This window comes from Sus scrofa, chromosome 7, assembly GCF_054392235.1.
Source record: "Sus scrofa isolate SSC_HxYL_T2T_F1_AM1 chromosome 7, Sscrofa_HxYL_maternal_Yorkshire_Landrace_v2.0, whole genome shotgun sequence".
NCBI classification, from domain to species: domain Eukaryota; kingdom Metazoa; phylum Chordata; class Mammalia; order Artiodactyla; family Suidae; genus Sus; species Sus scrofa.
Genome location: NC_139389.1, coordinates 109,896,201 through 109,922,925, shown reverse-complemented (window position 1 = coordinate 109,922,925; position 26,725 = coordinate 109,896,201). Strand labels below are relative to the sequence as shown.

General features: G+C 40.6%; 2 protein-coding genes across 53 annotated transcripts in view; one reads left to right on the top strand and one right to left on the bottom strand.

Annotated features, from left to right (window-relative positions):
* The window catches only part of TTLL5 (tubulin tyrosine ligase like 5), a 309,203-nt gene extending 288,736 nt beyond the window's left edge, over positions 1-20,467 (bottom strand). For 30 of the 47 annotated variants that reach the window (XR_014811162.1, XR_014811164.1, XR_014811165.1 and 27 more), the window contains exons 1-5: positions 20,379-20,467; positions 18,879-19,047; positions 13,244-13,350; positions 2,180-2,262; positions 1,158-1,264 (exon numbers count right to left, since the gene is read on the bottom strand). Coding sequence is in view for 41 of the 47 variants with exons in the window: in XM_084969816.1 (XP_084825942.1) it covers positions 1,158-1,264; positions 2,180-2,262; positions 13,244-13,350; positions 18,879-18,952 (371 nt within the window). In the remaining 6 variants the exon portion in view is untranslated. Of the gene's footprint in view, positions 1-1,157; positions 1,265-2,179; positions 2,263-13,243; positions 13,351-18,878; positions 19,048-20,181 lie in introns of all 47 variants that reach the window. The other 17 variants (XM_084969817.1, XM_084969822.1, XM_084969819.1 and 14 more) reach the window with 1 other exon arrangement.
* A 130-nt stretch (positions 20,468-20,597) lies between these two features.
* ERG28 (ergosterol biosynthesis 28 homolog) overlaps positions 20,598-26,725 on the top strand; it is a 10,381-nt gene continuing 4,253 nt past the window's right edge. Inside the window, exons 1-3 of one of the 6 annotated variants that reach the window (XM_021098157.2) lie at positions 20,598-20,999; positions 23,169-23,331; positions 26,338-26,428. In XM_021098157.2, coding sequence (XP_020953816.1) covers positions 23,199-23,331; positions 26,338-26,428 — 224 coding nt within the window. In that variant the 5' untranslated portion in view covers positions 20,598-20,999; positions 23,169-23,198. Of the gene's footprint in view, positions 22,453-22,780; positions 23,332-25,778; positions 25,878-25,982; positions 26,429-26,725 lie in introns of those variants that run through there. The other 5 variants (XM_084966535.1, XM_021098158.2, XM_084966536.1 and 2 more) reach the window with 5 other exon arrangements.

Genomic DNA, 26,725 nt, shown 5'->3' with positions numbered 1-26,725 from the left:
GTCACCAGTATCTTCTTTTTAGCAATGAGGAAGCTGATGCACAGAAAGGTCACTTGTCCAAGAGAGTCTGCAGAGCTTCGATCTGGCCCCAGGTAAGTTGGCTACAGAGCCCGTGCTTCTAGCACTAGGTAACATTGCCTCTCTAGGCTGACATTAACCAAAACGACTGGAAGGAGTTTACGATAGCAATGACACCTAATTTTTTTTCCTTTTTTTTTTAAGGGTGGCACCTATGGCATATGGAAGTTCCCAGGCTAGGGGTCGAATTACAACTGCAGCCGCCAGCCTATGCCACAGCCACAGCAATGCAGGATCCACAGCGACCCACTGAGTGAGGCCAGGGATCAAACCCATATTCTCAATGGAAATCATTACCATGCAAAAGGATCTGTTACTAGATCCTTTTAGGGTTTTTTTTTGGGGGGGGGGTTGTTTTTTTTTTTCACTATTACTAGAATTAAACATCATTTTTTTGGTTCCTTTGTTTGGAACCCTGAAAATTTACACCCCAGGACAATGTACCATATTAAGATTCTACGTGGGCCACTCTTATAATGAAGGGGAGAAACAGCAACCACGAAAAACAAGGTAAGAAGAGAGAATCTGTCCACAGGAGGGACTCGCAAGCAGCTCAATTTTAAGAAAGAGAATCTATATGATTTACAATCTAGAAGCAGTGTCTTTTAAAACCAACCAGAACGGAGTTCCCATTGTGGCTCAGCGGAAACAAATCCAACTAGGAATCATGAGGTTGTACGTTCAATTCCTGGCCTCACTCAGTGGGTTAAGGATCCAGCTTTGTCGTGAGCTGTGGTATAATTTGCAGATGCAGCTCAGATCTGATGTTGCTATGGCTATGGTGTAGGCCAGAAGCTGTAGCTCCGACTGGACCCCTAGCCTGGGAACCTCCATACGCCACAGGTGCAGCCCTAAAACGCAATAAAATAAAATAAAACCAACCAGGTCGACAGAGTCCTTGCCAAGTCTTTAGATATGTCTCAGGATGTGAACACCTCAGACTGATTTGCAGACTGCTGCCCTGTATCACAGACTTCTTTTTTTTTTTTTTTTTTTAAGGACATTAATTATCTCTGCTGGCTACACGCCTCAATGTCAGATGCCATTAAAATAGAACAAAGTAGCTTCAAGAGCATTACCTGGGAAAGTGATTAACCTTTTGTGCTTCAGAGAGGGTACGAAGTAAGAAGGGCTTCAAGTGGGATCCTGTCCACATTAGGTTATAGTCAGTGCTGCTTGGATGAACCTAAGGGCAGAAAAAAAAAAAACAGATAAAAAACACCAGAGACACGGAGATCCCATCATGGCTCAGTGGAAGCAAGTATGACTTGAGGACAGAGGTTCGATCCCTGGCCTTGCTCAGTGAATTGGGGATCCATCGTTGCCATGAGCTGTGGTGTAGGTCACAGACGCGGCTCAGATCTGGCATTGCTGTGGCTGTGGTGTAGGCCGGCAGCTGTAGCTCTGATTAGACCCTTAGCCCGGGAACCTCCATATGCCTTGAGTATGGCCCTAAAAAAAAAAAAAAAAAAGACAAAAAAAAAATCTACAGTGGGTTTTAAAGGACCTGCAAATCACCTGTCCCTCCCCACCCCCAAGGAGTGGACCCTTGATCCAAGCTAGGCCAATCACCCTATTTCCAGAATATGATTCTTGAGTAGAGAAAGGCACGAGAACAGTGAATGGAGTTGATTCACTTCCACAGCAATAGAGAAGGTCCAAAACACTTCTGTTGCCAGATCCCTGGGGTGCTTGCAGTATCTCTTCTCCCAAAGACCTACTGTTGCAGCTTTTCCTCTGATTTTGCCAGCCACTCTGCACACAGCTTTCCTGCAAATCCCTTTAAGTTAGGCAGAGTCTGTTTCTGCTGCTTGCAATCAAAGAGCCTTAACTGGATGTTAGATAATTCCTTACAGGCAACTCTGCCTCTAGCCCATGCCTAAAAACACAGCAAGGAAAAAATTTTTTGCCAAAAAAGAAAAAGAAAATTCTTGTGAAAAAGTTTTCCATGTACTTCAAGGATAAATTGGTAAAGCCACTCTGAAAGTCAACAGCAAGTTCTGTACCATCACTAAGCAGTGGTCCCATGTACTTTCTCAAGCTGGCCCTGTTAACTGACAGCTTTTGAGCAGATCAGGTAAGGTATGAAAAATGAACTTACTTCATGAAATCCGTGGGCTGTCAAAATGCTGCGTACCAGGCGACTGTCCGTTCGTACAATTTTGTAAGACAAATGATAACGTTCTAAAGAAAAATATAGCATCGAGTTCAGTAACCAGAAAGTTAACCATAGAGAAAGAAATAAAAGAAAGAAACTGAATGGTGGCTGGCTTAATTACACTCAACAACATTATACTTCTATCCTTATGCTCCTGTAAGTAGGTTGAGAATTATTTGGGACGAAGGTTCCAAGATTCACTAGGTGTCACTAAACATGGATGAGGGGAAATAAATGACATTGCTGTCTTCACATCAATATTTCTAGCTGTAATCTAATAGTATCTTCAATTAGGAATATGAGCAACAAAGCAGAATAGTATTAGCAAATGCCTGTGACCTTGCCACCAAGAGATGCCATGTATTGTAATATTATTTTATGGCTGTTACAATTATCTCATAAAAATCACTTATTCTCACAGTATTTAAAATTATGGCAGTTAACAGATCTACCACTAGGTCATGTTATTTAATGAGCTAATAAAAAGTGCAAACATCACAATTTTGTTTTTAAAAATATTTTGAGGAGCTCCTGTTGTGCCTCAGTGGGTTATGAACCCAACTGGTATTATCCCTGAGGATGTGGGTTCAATCCCTGGCCTAGCTCAGTGGCTTAAGGATCTGGCATTGCCGTGAGCTGTGGTGTAGGTCACAGATGCAGCTCAGATCCTGCATTGCTGTGGCTCCAGTATGGGCTGGTGGCTACAGCTCCAAATGGACCCCTAGCCTGGGAACCTCCATATGCCATGGGTGCAGCCCTAAAAGACAAAAAGACAAGAAAAATAAATAAATAAATAAAGTTGAATTAATTGCTAACCTTCTGGAATTGGAGGAATTCATATAAAAATCTAGGTTTCTGGGCTTCTCTGGAAAACTTTTGCCTTGCCAGAGAGAGACAGGTTGCCAGAGTCAACCAGAAAAGTGCGAGTGCTCCCTTCAGGATGGGCCTGCGCTGTCCAGTTCAGCACCAACCTGACCCAGCCTGCTTCATTCATTCTCAACTCCTGCCAGGCCCCTGAGAGCATTCTGTGCTTGCGACCCCTATCTAAGAGGAAAGTCAGTAATCATGTGAGGTTTCTATATATCTCCAAAGACTAACATTGACTCTAGCCCATTAAATTCAGTCTCTTTATATACACCACGGCAAACTGTTAGCTAGGACTTCTACAGAACAATTTTCTAAAAGGACTGCATACTAAACAATTTCTGAATGAGTACAATACAGAAGTTTATGGATAGACCCTAGAACAAAGGTCAGCATCTACTGCTACTTGCCCAGCCCTAGCAGGAACACCATGCCCAGTAGACACAGGATGATTGGAATGACAAGGCCAAACACTCCATACGTTTCACTCTTGTGGCAACATTTTAAAGCCTAGTTACAGGGTTTTCCCAATGATCAATTACTATTATGTTGTCTTTGCAATATTATATGAGAAAAACAGTGCAGAGTCATATGTGTTCACTTTGGTGCAGAGTACAATGTAAGAAGCAGCACAGTGCACTGCTCAAGAGTTTATGTTCTAAGGTTTCCCAGAGCTTATCTCTATAAAAACAATCAATAGGAAGAGAAATTAGCTGAACTATGTTTCATTCTAGCAACAAGTAATACTCAACCATGGATAAACAAATCAATTTTATAAATGCTCAATTCATATTATTAAGAAATGAATTTCCATTTTTTTACTTTTATTATTTATAAAAATTTTAACTAACTCATATTGTTTTAATTGTATTTTCATTAAGATTGTAATATCGTTCAAATCAGGACACATATTCTTTGGAGATATATGAGCACAAGACATTTTTTAAAAGATTTTGAAAAAAATCTGTGTTCTAATTCCAAGTTGGGGAAGGAAATCACAATATAGGTGTGGCGTATCTCGCTATGCCAAAAGAGGACAGTCACGAGGACTAAGAACATGTCACAAGACCTGGAAGGGGCTCTGTAAGGCCAAATCTGAGGCAATCTGAATATAGAAGTGACTAGTGGGAATTCCTGTTGTGGCGCAGGAGAAATGAATCCAACTGGTATCCGTGAAGATGTGGGTTTGATCCTGACCTTGCTAAGTGGGTTAAGGATCTGGTGTTGTCATGAGCTGTGGTGTAGATCACAGACACAGCTCAGATCCTGCATTGCTGTGGCTGTGGTATAGGCCAGCAGCTGTAGCCTGGGAACTTCCATATGCCATGGGTGTGGCGCTAAAAAAAAGAAAGAAAGAATGAACGAACTAGTGACAGCAATAGACTATAACTCACTCATAAAAAGGAAAACAACTCATTAATCCACACAGGTAAGACAGTGAGAAGGTATACTGACTTTCCACATAAGTCCAATACAAGTATCATCAAGGCATGGGCAGAGCTACGTTCCTTTCCACTAGAAGCTGCAAAAGGAAAGGAAATGGACCCTACCCTTTCCTTTTGCAGCTTCTAGAGGCTGCCCCCATTCTATAGCTGGTGGCCCCCATTCTCTAGCTTCAAAGCCAGCAATGGCAGGTCTGGTCCTTCTCCCATTGCACCAGTCTGACCCTTCTTCTGTGCCCTTCCTACTTTAAAGGACTCTTGTAATTATACTGGGCCCACTTAAAGCATCTGCTTATCTGAAGGGTTAGCTGATTAGCAACCTTATTTCCATCTACGACCTCAATTCCTCTTTGCTAAGTCAGGTAACATTTTCACAAATTCTAGGGATTATAAAGTGGACATTTGGCGGGGGAGGGGGGAGACCATTACTAAAGAAAGGAAAGCTCTTCTTTACAGAAAAGCTAGCTAATAAATGCAGAAGGAAAAATAGAAATAAAAAATCACCATTTTACAAGAACTGTAAGAGCAAGTGATTCAGACAAGAACTAATAGGTACTATTAGTAGAGAATAGGATATTCATACATCTCAAAATATCACTTCAGAGGATGCTTCTAACAAAAGAGAAGGGCAGCTGTACAATGAAGCAATCTGGAAAACACGATCTTAATCAAACATCAAACTTGCCATCACAAATAATGCCGTATAATGATATCATATGCTTCCTAATGTGATACACTTAGAACACAACTTCACTAAGTGATATTCCTGCAAATTCTTTGAAACTTTTTTAGCCTGAATTGAAACATGTGGAATCCATCTGACAAGCCCAAGCTTAAGTACATCTACAAGGTAACTAGTCTGGAATCTTTAAAAATATCACTGTCATGAAACTCATACACACAAAATCTGATAAATGGTTGTCGATAACAAAGGAGACTAAAAAAATATCACAAATAAATGCATCTCTGATTGGATCCTGGATTTGAAGGGAAAAAAAAGCAGGAGAGGACAAAATTGGAACAACTGGGAAATTTGGGCAGCGATTATATATTAGCTAAGAGTGCTTTTACCAATGACAGATTTCTTAAGTGCCATCACTGTACTATGATGAGAGAGAGGACGCTCTCATTCTTAGGATAAACATGTTGAATAAAGTATGTAGGTGTGGAATATGTGAACTAGTTTTCAAACTGTTCAGAGAGAAAGAGATGGAGAAGCAAACATAGCAAAATGTTAATACTTGATGAAACTAGGGAAACAGTATACATGCATTCATCGTACTAGCCTTACAACTTGTTAGAAAACGGGTTCTTTTCATTAAGACACCTGTAACTGCTGACATCTCCATTTCTGCACATGCAAAAGCCAAAGCCTCACCAACTGCTGGGACCAGGACTGTGCCCAATCCTTTGTCTGCTCTGCAGTGCTTTCCTTGCAGCGCCAGGCCACAGAGAAGCTGATGAGCAAACAGTGTGTGGGAAAATAGAGAATGATTACATGGGGACTTGGGGAGAAGGGAGAATAATAACAGAAAGAGTATGTCTCTCAAGCCGAACTCCCAGCATCCACATCCAGGCTCTACTACTTCCTGCCTGTCATCTTGAATAATTATTTCGTTATGCTCAATTTCCTCACCTATAAAATGGGGTTGATAACAAAGGTACTTATAAGGTAGCTGAAAGCACTAAATCAATTAATAACATGGAGAGCTTTTAGAATAAGAAAGCTGGCTGATACATTAAAAAAGTTTTTTAATGTAGTAAAAAAGTAAACACATAGTAAAATAGCTACTAAGACATAGTATCAGACATAGGAAATTATACATTTTATACAGCAGTTTAAAAAATAAAAACGCTACTCTACCCTTTTTCCTATTCTAATACAGAAGAAAAATGCAGTCATCACTGTGCTCAATGGAAGACTTGATTCCAAGCTATGTAAGTAGTAAGTAAGCAGTGACTAACTGCTTCTAATCCATACCAACCAACAATAACCCAACTCAGACGCACTGAACATGTTCCAAAAGGGGCGTGCAGGAGTGACTGCTGGGGGTTTTAACTCACATTCATGTTCTGTGTCCACCAGTCCTACATCCACTAACGCTGATTACCAGTACTTATTAGATCAGAGGTTATAAACTGGTAATCCAGGAGCCAAGTACAGCCTGTAAACACAGTCTGTCCGTCCCTCACAGTGTTTTCAGCATAAAATTGAATTAGTTGTTAACTTTCTTAAATTGGAAGAATTCATACAAAAATCTAGATTTATGGGCTTCTTTTGAAACCCCTGGTAAGCCTGGGCTCCCTCTCTCTAGCAAGAATCAAAGGAGAATTGCAACTATAAACTAAACCTGCCCAACTCTTCAAGACAGAACCACCTTAGCCATGTTTTCTTCCATATAAAAACAAGAGGCAAGGCATGGTCCTGCTAGCAAACTGCCAAACATCTGACATCTGAGCCTCTGAACATGCATCAGATCAATTCCGTCATGACACTGTAGCATTTCCTCTTCTCCAAACACTCACATGCATCCCAGGAAACAACCTGAAGTACTAGGACCCCTGGCAAGTTCCAGGACTGGCTGTGGCAGAGCAAAGACAAACAGCCAATAATCTGTCAGCACAGAAGCACCTAGGGAGTGGTGAAGTGCCCTAAGGGGTTTGATCAAAACCAGCATGGGAAACTAGAATGAAGATAAAACTGACATTTTTGGCTTTAGACTATAAAAATAAACCCTTCAATGGCAACACAGTATAGCTTTGCCTTACTATCAGAAAATTAGGTCTTTACCTGTACTGTGGAATACGGTAGCCACAAGCCACGTACAACTACTGAGCACTTGAAATGTGACTAGTATGGCAAAGGAACTGAATTTTTTCATTTTATTTAATTTTAATAAATTTACATTTTAAAACTGATATTCAGTTCAGTTATTGGAAAACTTGGCTGGAACAACTTGAGCATAGGAATTTACTTTTTCAACTATAACATTTATGAAATCTAAATACAGGCTAAATATTCCAATGAAAATTTTGCACCATATGGAGATGCGCTAAAAGTGTAAAATACACTCTGGATTTAAAATATTTTTACAAATTTTTTTATACTGAGTAAATGTGGAAATTATATCTTGAAATATATTATTAAAATTACATTATTATATTTATGTATTATATAAAAATAAATTATTAAAATTAATTTCACCTATTTCTACTTTTCTCATAAGGCTACTGAAAAATTACATATATAGCTTGGATCACATTTCTGCTTGACAGTACTAATCTATACAAATGCAAATTTATAAAACTGACACATTCAGAGGCAAAATATAAAATGATACTTCATTCTTGGAAAAGATTACTTTAAATTGAAAATATCTATTGCCTCTAAAAATAATTGCATTTACATGTTCAAAGTATACACAATTTTGAAAAAAACATGGATACAGTGAGAAAAAAACATATTCCTGGAATATTTCATAAATAAAGCTTATGAAATCTTACTGTATCAAAAATATTTACAGTGACTTCAATGATGCATTTAATAGATAACAGAAAAAACAAGGTTGGAATGTAACACTCTAAGATCAACAGAAGATAACTAATGACCCAGATACACTTCTCAAGGGAATTTAATCCAGGATTATGATCTGAGCAGATCTATGTCAGCTATTTAAGAGAGAGAGAAAAAAATAGGCCAAGAGTGTTTAACAATTCAGAAATCTAAGGCAGCGACTCATTCAAACTGTTCTTTTCATAAAGGAAGGTGAAGAAAATTATTAACCTCAAGGAATTGGGAATACACAGAAAGTTCAAAAACAGAGTTTGAGAAAAGTTTAGTGGTTTTTTCTTTAATCACAGGAATATGTACAGGAAAAAAAAACCCAGAGATTTATAGGTTCTAGAAAATGTGATTGCTTGAAAAATGGCATGATTACATTAATGGATGCTAGTTTCCAATAAGTGCTAGATCTATTAAAAAAGAAAGGTCTGCCCATTGCCACAAATAAATGGACTCATTTGTATGACAAGCAAACCAAAATAAGTATATTGGGCGGGGGCAGTATTTACTTCTGCTGTTTTTAAGCTTTGACGTTTTGATTCCAATCATACTTAGAGGGAGTTTCAGCAAATGTTAGTAAATCTTCAGTTACACAGGCTTCAGGGAACATGAATGAACCTTGTCCCTTTAAGTGGTAACCTAGCAACTTGGTGAGGGGATTAGAATCCCTTGGGAAGGGAGGAGAATTCAAATCCCAGAAGCAGGTGCTCACAGCCTTCTGAACACCTAGTCTGGGCAAGGACAGACTTTAAAGTCAATTCAAAGTAGAGTAGATCCTGTTCAACAAGTAGAGTGAGCAGCACAAGTTCTGAGTGCCTACTATGTGCCAAACATTAAGTGATCTCATTCTCACAATGCCTGCAAGGTAGCTATTATCTCCATTTTACTAATAATGAAATGGACTGAGAGAGTTTTAGTGATTGTGCAAGGTTCACAGCTAGTTGATGCCAAAGCTGGGATCTGAACTAATGACTGAGAACCCATGTACAGACTTCTTCTACCACACCTAACAACAGTTTGGATCTATGTATGTCACCTTTGAAGACAGCTACAGGCTAACGCCAGGATTCAGAGCACTGCTTAAAATCAAAGAGGAGTGGAGATAAAAAAAAAGTTAAGAATAGAAAAATAGTAGAGAAAATAAGCAAAATTAAAAGTTGGCTCTTTCAAAGTCATCAAAATTGACAAACCTTTAGTTAGACTGACTAGAAAAAAGAGAAAAGATTCAAATTACTAAAACCAGAAATGAAGGTGGGGACATTACTACTGTATTACAAAAATAAAAAGGATTATAAAACAATACTATGAACAGTTGTATGCCAACAAAATTAGATAAACTAAATAAAATGGACACGAAACCTAGAGAAACACAATTTATCAAAACAGACTCAGTAAGAAATAGAACATAGAATAGACAAGCAGAGGTTGAACCAGTAACCAAAACCTTTGAGCAAAGAAAAGCCCAGCACTAGATGTTTCACTGGTGAATTATATTAAACATTCAAAGAATTAATACCAATCCTTCTCAAACTCTTCCGAAGAGGAAGAAGGAACTCAATCTCTGCGGCCAGCATTATCCTTATACCAAAGTTTGACAAAAGCATCAAGAGAATACTACAGAGCAATATCCCTTATGAATATAGATGTAAACATCCTCAGCAAAATATTGGCAAACCACATCCAGCAGCATATTAAAAGGATTATACACCATGACCAAGTAAGACTTATCTCAAGAACGCAAGGGTGGTTGGTTCAAGATACAAAAGTCAGTCAATGTAATACACCACATTAATAAAATGAAAGAAAAAGGACATAGAATCATCTCAATTGATGTTGAAAAAGCATTTGACAAAATCAACCACTGCATAGTAAAAACACTCAACAAAGGAACAGATGGGAACTCAATATGGTAAAAGGCATTTATGAAAACTCACAGCTAACATCATACTGAATGGTAAAAGACTGAAAACCTTCCCCCTAAGATCAGGAACAAGACAAAAATGGTGCTTTCACCACTTCTATTCAACATTATACTAGAAGTTAAAGCAACAAAGCAACAAAGCAATTAGTTCTCCCTCTGCCACCCCAAAAAAAAAAAAAAAAAAAAGAGAGAGTTCCTGTCATGGCCCAGCAGTAATGAACCCAACTAATATCCATGAGGATGCAGGTTTGATCCCTGGCCCTGCTCAGTAGGTTAAGAATCTGGCATTGCCGTGAGCATATGCCTTGGGTGAAGCCATAATAAAAAAAAAAAAAAAGAAGAAGAAAGAAAGAAAAGAAAAAGAAGTAAAAGCATCCAGAAAGAAGTAGTAAAATACCTAATTGCTGATGACATGATCATGTAGATATAATCCTAAAGAAAATACACACACACAGACACACACACACCATTAGAGCTAATAACTGAGTTCAGCAAGGTTTCAGGCTATAAGGTGAGTATACAAAAATCAATAATAGGAGTTCCCGTAGTGGCTCAGTGGAAACAAATCTGACTAGCATCGATGAGGATGCAGGGTTGATCCCTAGCCTTGCTCAGTGGGTTAAAGATCCAGCATTGCCACAAGCTATGGTGTAGGGCACAAAAGTGGCTCGGATCCCACATTGCTGTGGCTGTGGTGTAGGCCAGCAGCTACAGCTCTGATTAGACCCCAACCTGGGAACCTCCATATGAGGTCCTAAAAGGACAAAAAAAAAAAAAAAAGCAGTATTTATACTAACAAAGAACAACCCAAAAATGAAATTGAGAAAATAATTCCATTTATAATAGCATCAAAAATAATAAAATACTGAGGAGTAAAGTTAACCCAGGAGCTACAAGACTTGTACACTGAAAACTGTAAAACATTGCTAAAGAAACTAAAGACCTGAAAAAATGGAAAGATAGCCTATGTTCATGGACTGGAAGACTTAACACTAAAATAGCAATACTTCCAAAAGCAATTTACAAATTCAATGTACTCCCTACCAAAATTCCGACAGTACTTTGTTTTTTTGTTTATTTGTTTTTTTCCAGAAATGAAAAAGCTGATCCTAAAATTTACATGGAATTGCAAAGGACTTTGAATACCAAAAAGAATCTTGAAAAAGAAGTACAAAAGTCCAGTAATCCAAATAATACAGTACTTGTATAAGGACAGTACAGACTGACAGAATATTAAGAGTCCAGAAATTAACCCATACATCTATGGTCAACTGATTTTCAACAATAGCACCAAGGTTATTTAATAGGGAAAGAACAGCCTCCACCAATCATGTTGGGGCAACTGGATATCCACATGTAAAAGAATGAAGGTGGACCCTTATCTCACACTACATTAAAAAATTAACTCAAAATGGACCAAAGATCAGTTAGCTCTAAATATAAGAGCTACTATAAAACTCTTAAAAAGAAAGCATAGGGATCATGACTTTGGGTTAGGTGATGGTTACTTAGATGTGACGCCAAAAGCACAAGCATCAAAAAAAAAAAACCAATAAACTGAACATCATCAAAATAAAAACATTTGCTTATGAAAGAAACGCTATCAAGAGAATGAAAAGACAAGCCACGGAACAGGAAAAAATACTTGGAAATCATTTTTCTGATAAAGGTCTAGTATTCGGAACATACAAAGAACTCTTACAACTCAACAAAAAGACAAGCAACCCAATTAAACAATAGGTAAAAAACGTGACAGACATTTCTCCAAAGATGAGATGCGAATGGCCAAAAAGCACATGAAAAGATGCTCAATGTCATTAATCACTAGGGAAATGCAAATCATAACCACAATAAGATACTACTTCACATCTACTAGTATAACTATAATCTAAAACACAGAAAACAACAAATGTTAGTGAAGGAGGATGTGGAAAAATTGAAATCCTTATATATTATTGGTGAGAATGTAAAATTGCATAGTCACTGTGGAAAATCCTTTGGCAGTTCCTTAAAGTTAAACAGAAAATTACCATACAACCTGGCAACTCTATTCATAGGTGCAGACCCCAAAGAACTGAAAATAGTTATTCAAACAAAAACTTGTACATGCATTTTCATAGAAGCATTATTTACAAGAGCCAAAAGGTGGAAACAACCATCCATCAACTGATGAATGGATAAATAAAATGCGCTATAGCAATACAATGGGGTATTATTCAGTCACAAAAAGGAATGAAGTATTGATATGTGCTATGATATGGATGAACCTTGAAAACAGTATGCTAGGTGTAAGAAGCCAGACACAAAAGGCTACATATTCTTTGAGTTTATTTATATGAAATATCCAGGTTAGATAAAGCTATAGAAATAGAAAGTAGGTTAGAGGTTTTCAGGAGCTAGGATAAAGGGAAATGGAGAGTGCCTGCTTAATGAGTACAAGGTCTAGTTTTATTTTATTTTATTTTATTTTTTGCCTTTTAGGGCCACACCTGGGGCACATGGAGGTTCCCAGCCTAGGGGTCCAATCACAGCTATAGCTATCAGCCTACACCACAGCCACAGCAACACCAGATCTAAGCCATGTCTGCAACCTACACTACAGCTCACAGCAACACCAGATCCTTAACCCACTGAGCAAAGCCAGGGATCGAACCCACAATCTCATGGTTCCTAGTCGGATTCGTTTCTGCTGTGCCATGATGGGAACGCCAAGGTTTACTTTTAGAATGGTGAAAATGTTCTGGAATTAGAGAGTGGTAATAGTTGCACAATACTATGAAGGTACTAAATGCCACTGACTTGTACGGTCTAAAATGGTAAAAACAAGATATTGCTATGTGTGTTTTATCGCAATTATCAAAAACATTATCACCCAACCTATTGTGATAAACACTTCATGATACATGTAAGTTAAATCGTCATGCTGTACACCTTAAACCTGTACAGTGCAGTATGTCAGTTATCTCTCAATTAAACTGGAAGAAACAAAAAAACCAAAACAATAAACACACACGTAATTCTAAAAAAAGAAAGGAAAAACAATTTAATATGCAGAAAACAATTTAAGATATCACAAATAATCCTTTCAAGTATTAAAAAATCAATAATATCTTCTCATGACCAAGGCCCTTTCCCTATCTAAATGATACCACTTTATCCAAGATGAGATTGCGAGGGTCATGTTCAGCCCTGCCCTCTGTGGGGAAGGTCATACCTACCTCCAATGACTCGAATATTGTTGTCCTTTGTCAGAATAGCCTCAGCATGGAATACCAAAACTGGAATTCTCCTGCAGCCTCCAGTCCACATGATACATGGATGATCCCTACAACCATAACAAAAGGCTTTATTAATTGACAGCTCAAAATCTGAATTAACACTGAAGCAGATCACTGTGGTTTGCTGCTTAGCAACTTTTCCCTTCTAGAACAAGTATTCCAATTGTCTTATGGGAAACCATTCATCTCTCATTCTTAGTCATGTGGTCTGTTGAAGATTAACTCCATCCCTGCTGCAGGGGTGGGCTCTGACTGGCTTCAGCCAATCAGGGTTTTCCATTCCTCAGTTAAGGTTACTGGTTCATAAACCACCTGGATCCAGTATGTCAGGGGATACATTGTGAGACCCTCTAAGAAAGCAATACTTGCTTTCTCTTCTTCAGCAGCTACAGGAGAGACGAGCCCATGACCTTGATCCAGGGAATGAGGTCTGGAAGTGCAGCTGTCATTTTGTGACCTTGGGAAGGAGAGCCCAGAGCTGTTGGTAAAGGTAGAGGAGGAAGTCAAGTGGGAGCCTGACTGAAAGAACCAGAGAAATGGGATCCTGAATGGCAACCATGGAGTTGCAGGATCAAGTCCTTCCTAAATATGAGTTAATAAATTCCCTTTATTATTTAGGACAATTAGTCCCCAGCACAAATAATTGATATACCTCTTTCGTGCCTAGAGTCCCTTTTTAAGCTAACTTGATAACCCATCCTAAGATTCTGAGCTAAGAAACCTAAATTAATACAAGTACCCCAATGAAAACCACATATTTTAAAGCAAGCCTATACTAAATGGAGTAATAGATATTTTCTTCCAGGAAAGGACCTCTGACTTTATTCTTTCGCTGTCTTCCAGAAATCTCTGTTTAATCAATCTCAGACAGATATGTATTTATTTACAGATTAGAAAAACATGAATCCCTACTATGCACCAGGAATTACACCAAGAGCTTTCCCACGTTACCTCACATAAGCCTCTTGCCTGCACAATGAATTGAAGAAAAGGTGTCTCAGAGAGGTTAATTATTTTGCTCAAGGTCATATAGCTGGTTAAGTAAGGGAACAGGTATTTGAACCTAAGTGTCTGTGCTATTTTCACCTTTCCATCTCCCTAATCACATTTCAGTGATATTTTGTATAAGGAACACCTTAAACTCAACCTTTTGGGAACTCCTTGAATGGAGTAAGATCCATTCAGCCAAGATTCAGGCTGCTCTCAAAAACTCAAATGACTGCACCCCTTAACAAAGGCCATACCACACAAACTGCAGGCCCAAGTTAAAAAGATCCACACTTTGAATGCACAGGCTACCAATCCTGGAAATTAGGCAGCCTTTAGATTTGGGATGAGTTTCCCAAAGAGCTTTAGTGAGGAAAGCAGAGAACACCATACCCAGCTCATTTCCTGTTTTCTAGAAATGGAATGTGGATGCTTATTGTCCTGGCGATTTGACTTGGGCGATAGGACCCATTTGTGAGAAATGGTGTTTATAGGGTGCATTTTTAGCAAGAGGATTTTTTTTGTGGTTGGCTTGCTTTTTAATCTTAAACATCTGTAAGGTGGGCATGGGGCCAGATGATCTCTTCCAACTTTAATTTGTTTCACTATATTTCTAAGTCAGAGAATAGAGGGGGAAAAATGGGCACTCTAAACTATAGAGTCTCAGACAAAAACTTTGGAAACCATTCAAAGCTCCGTGCCAATCTAGCTCTAGCTGCAAACTGGCACCGCCGTGCCTTAGCACTTACAAACAATGGATTACTGCTGCAAAATAAAAATGCCTGACAAGGGTCAGAAACACAATAAACAGCTGAGAAGAGCTAAGGACTAACCGTACTATCTATAGAAAGTCAACTCCCTGACAGAGAAACCTTTTCACTTACAACCTAGGAAGAGAGAAAAGTGGTAGTACACAAGTCATAAATTCAGTAAGGCTGACCTAAAAACACTTAAGGAAACACACTGTCATTAAATGCATGCTCCCACCAGGTGGTGCTAAAGGGAAAAGATTCAAAATGATTAAGCTACTGAAAATTGGGGACTTCAAATTTTCTTTTACACCAGAAACCAGAAAATGGTACCTATTAAGAAATTGTACAGACATGAAAGAACAAACAACTTGAATGATTAAGTACCAAAGTAGACCAGTTTCATGGTTCACTCTATTAAAAGTCTAAGAACACTCTGGTTTTAAGAAGCAATTTCATGAGGAATATATATTACTCACTCCTGGGATCCAGCCTACATAGCTTAAAGCCTCTATGCCTTAAGTCATACCAATGTCCCTGCTGGAAATGCCTTCCCCACTTCTCTCCATTCATTTAATCCCACTCTCTAAAGCCCAGCTCATCTCACCACCTCCATGGAGCCTTCCCCAGCTCTTCCAGCCCAGGGATGCCTTCTTTCCCTGAACTGTAGCACTCACTGTATAACCATTTGTTGACGATCTTTTTAACTGAAATAAAGCCAGCTTTTACAACCAGAATTAAATATTTTTTTAGTTATTAAAGAAATCTTACATCAAATGAACTTTCTGACATCTACATATGGTATTTTTTCTTTTTTTGCTTCTTAGGGCCGCAGGTATGGCATATGGAATTTCCCAGGCTAGGGGTCCAATCAGAGCTACAGCTGCCGGCCTACACCACAGCTACAGCAACGCCAGATCCCAGCTGCATCTGCAACCTACACCACAGCTCACAGCAACACCAGATCCCCAACCCACTAAGAGAGGCCAGGGATCAAACACACATCCTCATGGATTCTAGTCAGATTTCATTTCCACTGCACCACAACAGGAACTCCTATATATAGATTTATATTTAGGATCTCCAAGCAAAATATAGAAAAAGGACCCCTTTACATGTACCATTTGAAATAACGGCATGCAAAACAAGGATGCCTAGACAGTTTCTACCTCTAATGCCCAGGATTGCAAGGCATTAATACTTTAATACAGCATAGAGATCTGAGAAGATCTAGCAGATGTCCATGGACATACATCTTCGGATCAAGTCAACATCCTTAGACGATTTATAAGACCTTCTAATTTCCAAAACTTTAAAAGTATGAACAAGATTGACTCAGGATTACTAATGTATAAAACAAGTGTCTGATAGACAGGAGCTGATGGAACATTAACAATCAAAACTCAACAACAGAGTTGAAAAGGAAGGGAGAGAAAAGGTCCATGAGTGTGGACCATGGGCATGTGGAACTACACCTGTATTTTCACTAACTTCTGCTAGACATTTATCATTTCTCAATTACAAATATAGGCAACAAAGCACAGTAGCATTAGCATTGTCTGTACCTCTGACTCTATCTGAAATTACAGATTTTTAATACCACATTATTGCTGTTGCATATGTCTCAAAATATCATGACATCACTACTTGTAAGTTATGGTAATTATTAAAACTGCCACTAGATCACCTGTGATGTGATGAGGATGGACAATTTGGCAACTCTTCCCCTCAAGCAACTATTCAGCTACCAAATGGTGACATCTCACTCTGGTGGTCCAGACATCCATGATGTGTGACAGTATTCCCTACTCCCCATGGGTAAGTGTTAATCAAAGACCACCCAAGTTTGATAATCTTACACAAACTAAGCAAAGGCAGTCTTCATGTTGCTGTCTTTAGAAAACGAAACTTTCGGAGTTCCCGTCGTGGCACAGCAGAAACGAATCTGACTAGGAACCATGAGGTTGCAGGTTCGATCCCTGGCCTTGCTCAGTGGGTTAAGAATCCCGCATTGCCATGAGCTGTGGTGTAGGCTGCAGACTCGGCTCCGATCTGGCATTGTTGTGGCTGTGGTGTAGGCCAGCAGCTGTAGCTCCGATTGTACCCCTAGCCTGGGAACCTCCATGTGCCATGGGTACAGCCCTAAAAAGAAAAAGAAAAGAAAAGAAAAGAAAAAGTAAATAAAACTTTCTCATCCTTTAAATGAATGATGCTGTTATTTAATGTATTAATTAAAAAGCACATATTACTATACCATAAATTTGGAGGGTCTTATTTTAATAATTGCATTTCAATATAACTGGTATTCTTTAAAACGAAATGTATTTTATATAAAGCACTTAAAAGACCTAAAGTGATCTAAAGCATAAAGTCTCCATTTATTCATTCACTTAGTCACTCAGTCAGCAGGTATACCTACTAAAATATTAGATTGAACAATATAAGATTCTCAATATTTGACTGTTTTTCACCCATCAAAATAGCACTTTCATATAGTTCAACCTAATACTTGCTGGACCCAATCAAACCCACTAATAAAAGAGACTGTCATGAAAAAAAAGACCTTGAATCAGAAAGACTGATACTTGCAGAAGTTAAAATTTTGTGAAATGAAAAAAAAATTGTGAAATGGGTAAGAGGCAGCACACAGAAAACAAAGTCACAAGAAGGCAAAGTGACCAGAGGGAGTTATCTGTTTAATTATCCTGAATAAGAACGACCCAAATATAACAGCAAATCTCTATTATTTTCTATGACCTAACAGTAACGAGAAACCTTTCTCCAAAGCTTTACTAATTCTTCAACAATTTTTTCAAATTACACTAAATAATCTTCTACTTTATAATAAGAAATACACTTTCAATTCAATATTAAATCCTGTAAGAATAATGCCTTGATATTTGTATGGCACTTTATAATTTAAAAATAATTTCATACACATTATTCTATTTGATCATAACCATACCCTCTAAAAAAAGAGGCTTGGGAGATATTATCCCTGCTTTTCAGGTTACATGGCACATAAATGCTAGTGGACTTACAGAGAAACTTAAAAACTAATCTTACCTTTAAGCCAGATTCTTTGTTCTCTGTGTAAAGTAATAATGTTAAAGAAGACAAAACAGCTAAGTGCTTCAAAATCCAGGACAACTGGGACTGAATCCCAATCTATCACTAACTCTCTATGCATCCCTAAGGAAGATCTTTGATATCTGAGGGGCTGAGCTTAATAAAATGAGAATAATTACATCTTTAGATTAAAGGAGATATAGCAGCTAAAGCCCTTACGACTATCTACAGCAGCTACACCTAACACTATCATTTTTATTATTATGAGAATCCAGCAATCAAGACTCCTCTAAAAGAACGCAGGAAAACCATGTGTCTCAGACACAGCAGCATAGACTACAGAATTCTAATGTCCTGCCCCATACTTACTCAGTTAAGTTACTTGATCTCTCTCTCTTCTCATCATTCTGTCATCCTAAAGGCTTTTGAGAAAATAACCAAAGTCACAGAGTTGGGAGACCTAGTTTTCTTCAATATCTAAAAATTTCAAAATCTCCTATGTTAGGAGCTCTGATCGAGAGTTGACTTAAGAGCTACTACTTACAAAAACTAGAGTCCATATTCATTCATGAGCCCAGAAACAGAGCCTTATCTTATTTCAGATAGCTGATGGTCACTCAATAATAAGACCTTGAAATAGATCACATGTGGAAACTACAACCAGAGTCAGACAACACCAAAGGAAGAATACCGGCTAAAAGAGAACATAAATAAAAGAGAACTAGTTCCCATAAAAGCAAAAGGTCAAAAGCAGCCTTGCTTTCACTTACTCTTGGCTTATCACCTCCTCATCCTCTGAGGATGATGCCATTTCCTCCAGGTCCCGGGCCATCACGACTGGCATTTCCTTTAGAGTTTGTCATGCAGTCAGCAGATGGGGGCCTCAGAGACCTTTCCTTGCAGATTCACCAGATCAAACAATTGGGGTGGCACAGATTCCTGCAAAAAAAGCCAAATGTTCTCAAACACAATGCAGTTGTCTTTTTATTATTAATCATTGCTGATTATCTTCCCAGCAGTGAAAATGAATACTTACCTAAATAGGGTCCAATCTCTAGAAGCTTACCTTCTTTCACAGAGCCTCACATATGCCACACAAATCAAGATTTTTTTTCAAACATACTGTCTGTCCTCTATGTATCTGAAGAGCTGCTATTAAGTTTGAGTTTCTCACTTTTATTTTACACACTAAATCTAACGTGCACCAAAAGGATAGACTTACTTTACTTTTAGTTAAGTCTGAGGTAGGTGGCTGATAGCCTAAAAACATAGATTCCTTGCTAGAAAAACCTAACCTGGGTTAAAAATAAAAAGGCAAGTTTTAAGATCCTTGCAAATTATTTCCTTAGGCTCCATGACAAGTACAGGTAAAACAGCCTCATGTTTCTGCTAAAACAAATTCAATAGCTAAACCAAAGAATGAATACATTCTGCTCAATCAAGGTCATAAACAGCTGAGGAAAAAAAGAAAAAAAAAAACTATCCTTCCAAACACTATCAAAAATTATTCTCCCTTACTAAAAATCACAAATTATGGTCTGAATATCAAACAGACATTAAAATCAGTATATTCCTAACTTAAAATATTTTAAATGGGGAAAAGACACACGTTCACTGTGTGTTTGAGAATGTAATAAAATTACAGATAAAGAAAATGAAAATGTTTGAATGGCCATAATCCCATTACTCAAAGAAAACCATTTAATATCAATCTTTCCAAACGTTATTTTCCTATGCATTAATATATGTGATAAGAACGTAAACAGGGCAAAAAATGCCAATCCCGACAATGATCCCTACACATCTTCAGCGAAATGGGCAATGTCTAACAACCTCAAAGGCGTTCTTCCGAGAATCCCCAACAGGATTTCTCAGTATTTCTCTAAATACTGGTAAGTCCCTTAAATTAAAACAAAACAAACTAGACCTCCAAGCGTGGAAGGGATGCCGACCTGTCCTAGGCTGCCAGGAGAGCAGGGAGAGACAGGGCAATCTGAAGAAGATTAAGGACACTCGCCTAAGGAGCGTCCTCGCCCGAAAGGGATCAGCCCCTCAGCCCCTCCTCCGACTCACCCCAATCCCAGATAGGTCCTCAGGCGCTCCCACACGGGAAGGACGCAGGCTACTCCGCCGCAGGGATTCAGCCCAGCGCGCCCGGAAGCCAACAGCTGCTCCCGGACTCTGCGAGGGAAGTGCAGCCGACCTGCGCCCGCCCAGACCCGGGAGCGCACCTCCCTCCGGCAGGGGAGTGCGCTGGCGCAGACATTTACCTGTTTCATCTTCCCATGGCTCGGGGCGGGCAGGCTGGGACAGCGCTCTGCGCCTGCCACCCTCCTTCTTCCCCAGCCGGGCTCAAGGCAGCCGCCGACAGCAGCTTCCCCGGTTACTACAACAACCAACCAGCAACCGCCCGCTCGGAGCCACTGCGCAGGCGCCCGCTACCCGGCGCGGACAGCCCTCGGCTTCGGGCGCGGGCAATTGTCGTCACTACTGTACAGCGCAAGCGCAGAGCCTTGATCGCCGCAGAGGACTTCTTTTTTCCGCTCTTTTTCCCTCCGCCCCTAAAGGATTGACTCAGAACCCGGGGCTCTTTCGCCACGCTCAATAGGATGGTTCACTGCTTCAGCAGCATAACCGGGGGTGAGGCTTGGGCAGCGACAACCGCTGATTGGCAGTAAAGAGGATCACGCCCCATCTCCTGCTAGAGCAGAACCAGAACAGCCAATCAGAGCAAGTACTGATGGAAACGACCCAATCCTGGAGCCGGGCTGAAGGTGGGGGCGGGGACAAGTGGCTCCGGTGGAATCGGTGTTGGAGCTGCCCTGGGGAATATCCTTTGCTGCTGCTGCTGCTGCTGCTGCAGCTGCAGTACTAGGGCCACATTTCTCCAGGTAAGGTGAATGTGGGGGAGGAGAGGTAGACATCTTTGTGGCATCTGAGAGGATCCGTAGAGTCCGGAAAAATGGGAGTGGGATAGAAGGAATACACCTGGGAGGCAATCTTCTGGGGGGAAAGAGGTTTCAGAGACCAAGAAAAGAGGGAGTTGGAAAGATGAAGTCTTGGTAGGTACAGAAGGCATGAGTGGATGAACCATTGAACGGCCACTATGAGCCTAGCACAACGCAGGGAACCTTTACTTTCTCATGTAATTGTTGTGATAACCTTGGACGTAGGTATTTTTAATCTCCATTTTGCAGGTGAGGAAACCTAGGCTGTAAAGTGTAAATTACTTGCCCACGGTCACACAGCTGCTAAATAGTAGGGCCAGGAAAGGAACCTTTCACTCCCGACTCTGGTAAACACCACACTTTTGCTGGTCTGCACCAGGGCAAAATTTAAGAACAGATGCTGGATACTCTAGGAGGCCTCAAAAGCTTTAGGGAACTCGTGCTGAGCGGTTGGAAGAGCACTTCAGAAGAGTATTTGGGTCCTGCCTTCATCAGGTATCTGCTGGGGTTTCTAAGAGCTTCTGTGAAATGGGCATAAGTTGTGGCAAAGAGGCGGGCCATCCACACAACTTTTCTGACCCTGAGAGGAGAGAACCTGAGTCTCCTGTTGAAGGGGAGGTGGTGGTGCATATTTTTTCCCATGCTGTAACTACATGTGATTCCAGGAGAGCCCCATTCTCTCTGGACTTCGACAAAGTCCACTTTGGGGACCTATTTTCACCTAGCGATTCGTCCATTGACCCTTTCTTCTTTAGAGCTCTTAGATTGTTTTTTGGTCTTTCCCAGTGTCTTGAGCCATTGCTGACTTTAATATCTGTCTCAGCTGGGTAGTATAGGACCATTCTGAAAAGTCCACTACCAAAGTGACAGAGGAAGCCTGATTGTTTATCACCACTTCAGGCCCAAGAAGTTAACCTGACAACAAATAAACCATGGGCCAAGAAAACATAACAAAGATGGGAAGAAGTAATTCCATTATTAGATTTTTTTTTTAATCTACATGCATTTTATTTAAACCAAGCTGATTGAAATCAGTGCTCAGCAAGGGTTGATCTAAGGTTTGGGGATTTTTAAAAACAAAAGTACATAACCTGATGGTATTTTCTATACAGCTTGAAAACAGAAGTGGCTTTGATATGCTTGTCTTCCTCAAAAATGGGAACTCCATCCAAATATTCTTGGTGAGGCAGTCTTGTGACATAGAGACCAACAGACTGTGCTTCATATCTCAGCTCCCCCATCTCTTAGTTATGTAACCTCATCAAGTCACCTGTGTTTGAGCCACTTACATTGCAAAGGAATGACATGAAACATCAGGCTGGAAGTAAAGATCCCGGGGCACTGGTTCCAGCCAATAGAAGAGAGTTTTGATTTAGGCTAATATTTTGGAGAAGTTGCTGGGACAAAAATAAGCACTATGCCACTAATTGCAAAGTACACTATTGATCCATCACTATTAGTACAAGTAAATACTGAGACCAATTTCTGTAAGTCGTACACGGAAGTCCATTTTATTATCGTAATATCTGTACACTTCCCTTTCTCCTGTTCCCTTTCTTCTCTCCACTCTTTCCAATGGTTTGTCATTTCCACCCACTGCATTATTTAGCCTTTTTCACTCTGGGTAAAGGTCAGCCCACTTTGAATTTAATAAGGTAGTTTTTTTTTTTTTTTTTTTTTTTTTGCTTTTTAGGGCCGCACCCGTGGCATATGGAGGTTCCCAGGCTAGGGGTCTAATCAGAGCTGTTGCTGCCAGCCTACGCCAGAGCCACAGCAATGCCAGATCCAAGCCCGTCTGTGACCTACACCACAGCACACGGCAACGCTGGATCCTTAACCCACTGAGTGAGGCCAGAGATCAAACCTGCAACCTCATGGTTCCTAGTCAGATTCATTTCCACTGGACGGAACTCCTAATAAGGTAGATGTTAAAAGCCACTATGCCAACTCTGTGAAGGGTGACTGGGAATGGATTAACCTAGGGTATTAGAGAGGAGTTGAAGAAGTGATTGACAACATAAGCTCCTCATGAGGAGGAGACAGGTTAACATCAGAAGCGAGCGAGCTTGTGGTTATCAGTATTCTATCCTGCCTTTTGCCTTTGTTTCCAAGGCACAAAGCCCCCTAGGGTTGAAGAGAGCCATGAGCCGGTTCCTGAACGTGTTACGAAGCTGGCTGGTCATGGTATCCATCATAGCCATGGGGAACACGCTGCAGAGCTTCCGAGACCACACCTTTCTCTATGAAAAGCTCTACACCGGCAAGCCAGACCTCGGTGAGAAAATAGAGACCTGCATCCCTTGGGGGAGCGGGGGGTGGCCTAAATTGCGGTTCTCAACCAGCTATCCATCCACATTACCTAGAAAAACTAAAACAAAGCACAGCTGTCCATGGCCCTCTCCAGACCTCCTTACTGAAATTTTCACCCCCTAGATGGGGCCCAGGAATCTGTTTTAAAAACTTTGCAGGTGAGGGAGTTTCTGTTGTGGCTCAGAGGTAACGAACGCAACTAGAGTCCATGAGGATGCAGGTTTGATCCCTGGCCTCACTCACTGGATTAAGGATCTGGCGTTGCCTTGAGCTGTGGTGTCGGTAGCCAGTGCGGCTCTGACCTGGTGTAGCTGTGGTGTAGGCTGGCAGCTACAGCTCTGATACAACCCCTAGCCTGGGAACTCCATATGTCACGGGTACGGCCCTAAAAAAACAAACAAACAAAAACTTCCCAAGTGATTCTGATACTGCCTACTCTAGCCTTTGGCTGCCACTAGAGTCACAGACGTGATGGATAGATGGCACTTGGTCCTCTTCTTCCCCAGAGCTTCTCCGAACATCTTTTCATTCATCTTAAACTGCCCTAGGCAGCTAATCTGTACAAAAAGCATTACAAGTGAGGAAATAGAGGTCTTTGGTGACTCTGTGGTGCTTGACTTGAAAACCGTAAATAAAGAAGCTTTTCATATTAGCTCAGCGCCCATCAGAAATCAGGTCGTGGTACACGTAGTTTACATCCTACATTGCAGATGGAGGGTTACCTGTCCAAGATCTTTTCAAACTATGACATAGACCCTGCAGAGATATCCAAAATCCCTCCAAGTTGGTCTCCCAAAACTAATTTCCAAAGGCCCATAGTGGCCTTTCTCAGTGTCCTGAGCCTCTCTGCTGAGAGTGTTTGCACACTTCAGCTTGCACTTCTTGTGCTACTGTAAGGGGTGGCTTGAGCTGCACCACCATTTCATAGCAGCTGACAATTCTGTGTCACATTTATAGCTAACCCAGATTCAGGCTCTGACCTAGCTCACTTCTGCAACATCTGGGCATAAAATGAAACTAAGTAGGCTATGGCTCACTTTGAACAAAGCTCAGATACACTAGGAATAAAGAACCTGGAAACCTGGAAAAGTGGCCAGGACAATTCCACTTTTCACCCTCAGTGCTGCTCCTCAGATAGTCTGGGAACCCTGTATAGACTCACAGGTTTAAAACAGAGAAGCCCATGGGGTATGTGATTTGCTGAAGGGCATATAGCTGAGCAGAACTCTGTGTGTGTGTGTGTGTGTGTGTGTGTGTGTGTGTTTACTAAAACATTACATCTGGTGAAGAGCAAAGATTTTACTACACCTCAAATGCAGAACACATGAAGCAGAGAAATGTTAGCTTTTTAAACAGAAGCAGATTTTTTAAAAAGATGCAGGACCCCTTCAGTTCTTCATCAGTCGTGTGTGTATGTCTGCAGCCCAGAAATAGAAACTGCCTCCTCCCTCATGACCTCGGGGCTGTCCTGGTGCTTTGCTGATCAGGGCAAGACCCTGGAGTATCCCGTAGAATTTCACCTGATGCCTAATCTGGTTACGCTTCGGGAGATGTTCCACTTTCGTATTTTACTCACTAAAGAAAGTTTCTGTTTTTTCATAAGAAAAGCTGTCAAAATGCTTTCTAAAGAAGATAGCCCTCCACAGTGTAACCACTAGATATTTGTTTGGTACATGGAATTTTTTCTCACCTTACTACCATCTGAAGGTCTTCAGGGTTGTGAATTTGGTATTGCTAGAAAGGCTAGAAAACCTTGAAGCCCAAATTGACCTTTCAGTCGCCAGTCTTCCTTACATTTTCTCATGGTCCGTCGACTATTTGGCATTCCGTGCTACTGGATGCCTTAGATCAATGCTTGTACATTAAAAATCACCAAGGCAAGGAGTTTTTAAAAGATACCATCTGGGCCTTGAATTTACCTTCGGAGCATGTGATTTAACTGGTCTGGTATCCATGTCTTGGAATTTTATAAAACTTCTTTAGCTGATTCTATTAAATGTCCAATGTCAAGAAGCACTGGTGGAGTTCCTGTCGTGGCTCGGGAGTAGCAAACCTGACTGGTATCCATGAGGATGGGGGTTCGATCCCTGGCCTTGCTCAGTGGGTTAAGGATCCAGTGTTGCCATGAGCTGTGGTGTATGTTACAGACACAGCTCGGATCTGGTGTTACTGTGGCTGTGGCATCTGTATCTCCAATTTGACCCCTAGTCTGGGAACTTCCACATGCCGCAGGTACAGTGCTAAAAAAATATTTTTTAATTAAAAAAAAAAAGAAGCACTGTTAGAGCAAACTGTAATCTATACTCTCAGGACATGATATTTAATATAGCAATGCCAGAATGAAACTGCCAAGAGCACAGTGGCCCCAGCAAACACTAAAGAAACTGCTTTGTTCCCCTCCCATTTACACAGAAAACCAGCCTGGTTTGGGTTTTGTTCACATAGTAGAGATCTGGATGCAGGAACAGACCCATGGACTTGGGTCTCTTAGAGACGGATGTGGGCATTCAGGTAGGTCCCAGTTTTTCTGAGCACTCTGCCGCATCAGCCTATAAAGTCTACTGAGCTCCTAGGCATCTCGTATTGACAGACCACTCTCCTTAACATTTCCCCCAGGTCTGTCCTGATCCAGATTCGCTGGGCCTCGCCAACACCAGAGGGGCTTCCAGGGCAGAGGCATGAACTACCACACCCAGAAGTTACTGCTCAAGTGGGCTCTTTGTTGGGTTTCTCCTCTTGGAAATCACCCACCCAACTATAGGCATTTAAAAAGGAGCTGAACCAGTTCTCATTCCAGAATTCTTTCCATTCCTTCTAGTTCCCACGTGCAGCACCTAGGCCTCCATTCTGCTCAACCAAGGGGAGTTCAGGCTCAGCTCCCTGTCTCCCCTGAACCACCAGTGAAGTATGCAGTGTTTGGAAGGAACCTTGACCCTCCCCTTCTCAACACTCTTGCTTTCTTCTGCTACAGTGAATGGCCTCCAAGCTCGAACCTTTGGGATCTGGACACTACTCTCATCAATGATCCGCTGCCTCTGCGCCATCGACATCCACAACAAAACGTATGTGAGGGAGGGAAGAGCGTTAGCATCCTTCTGTTGGAAATCAGGCCCTAAGCTTACCCGGGTGGTCCTCTCTTAAAGACCTGCTTAATTTGATATATTAGCTAGAAAGTGGATAATAGAAGGTTAATAGGTTCCATTCCTTCCAGGCCTGAAAAACACAATAGGTCTCAAAAGTTTGACAGTCTTTTGAAACTGACATAGCAAACTGGTTGTGTCATGATCCACTGCCCTGCATCATACCACTCTACTTTGCCAAAGAATCAGCCTGCCTTCCACTAAAGAGGTAGTGCAGTG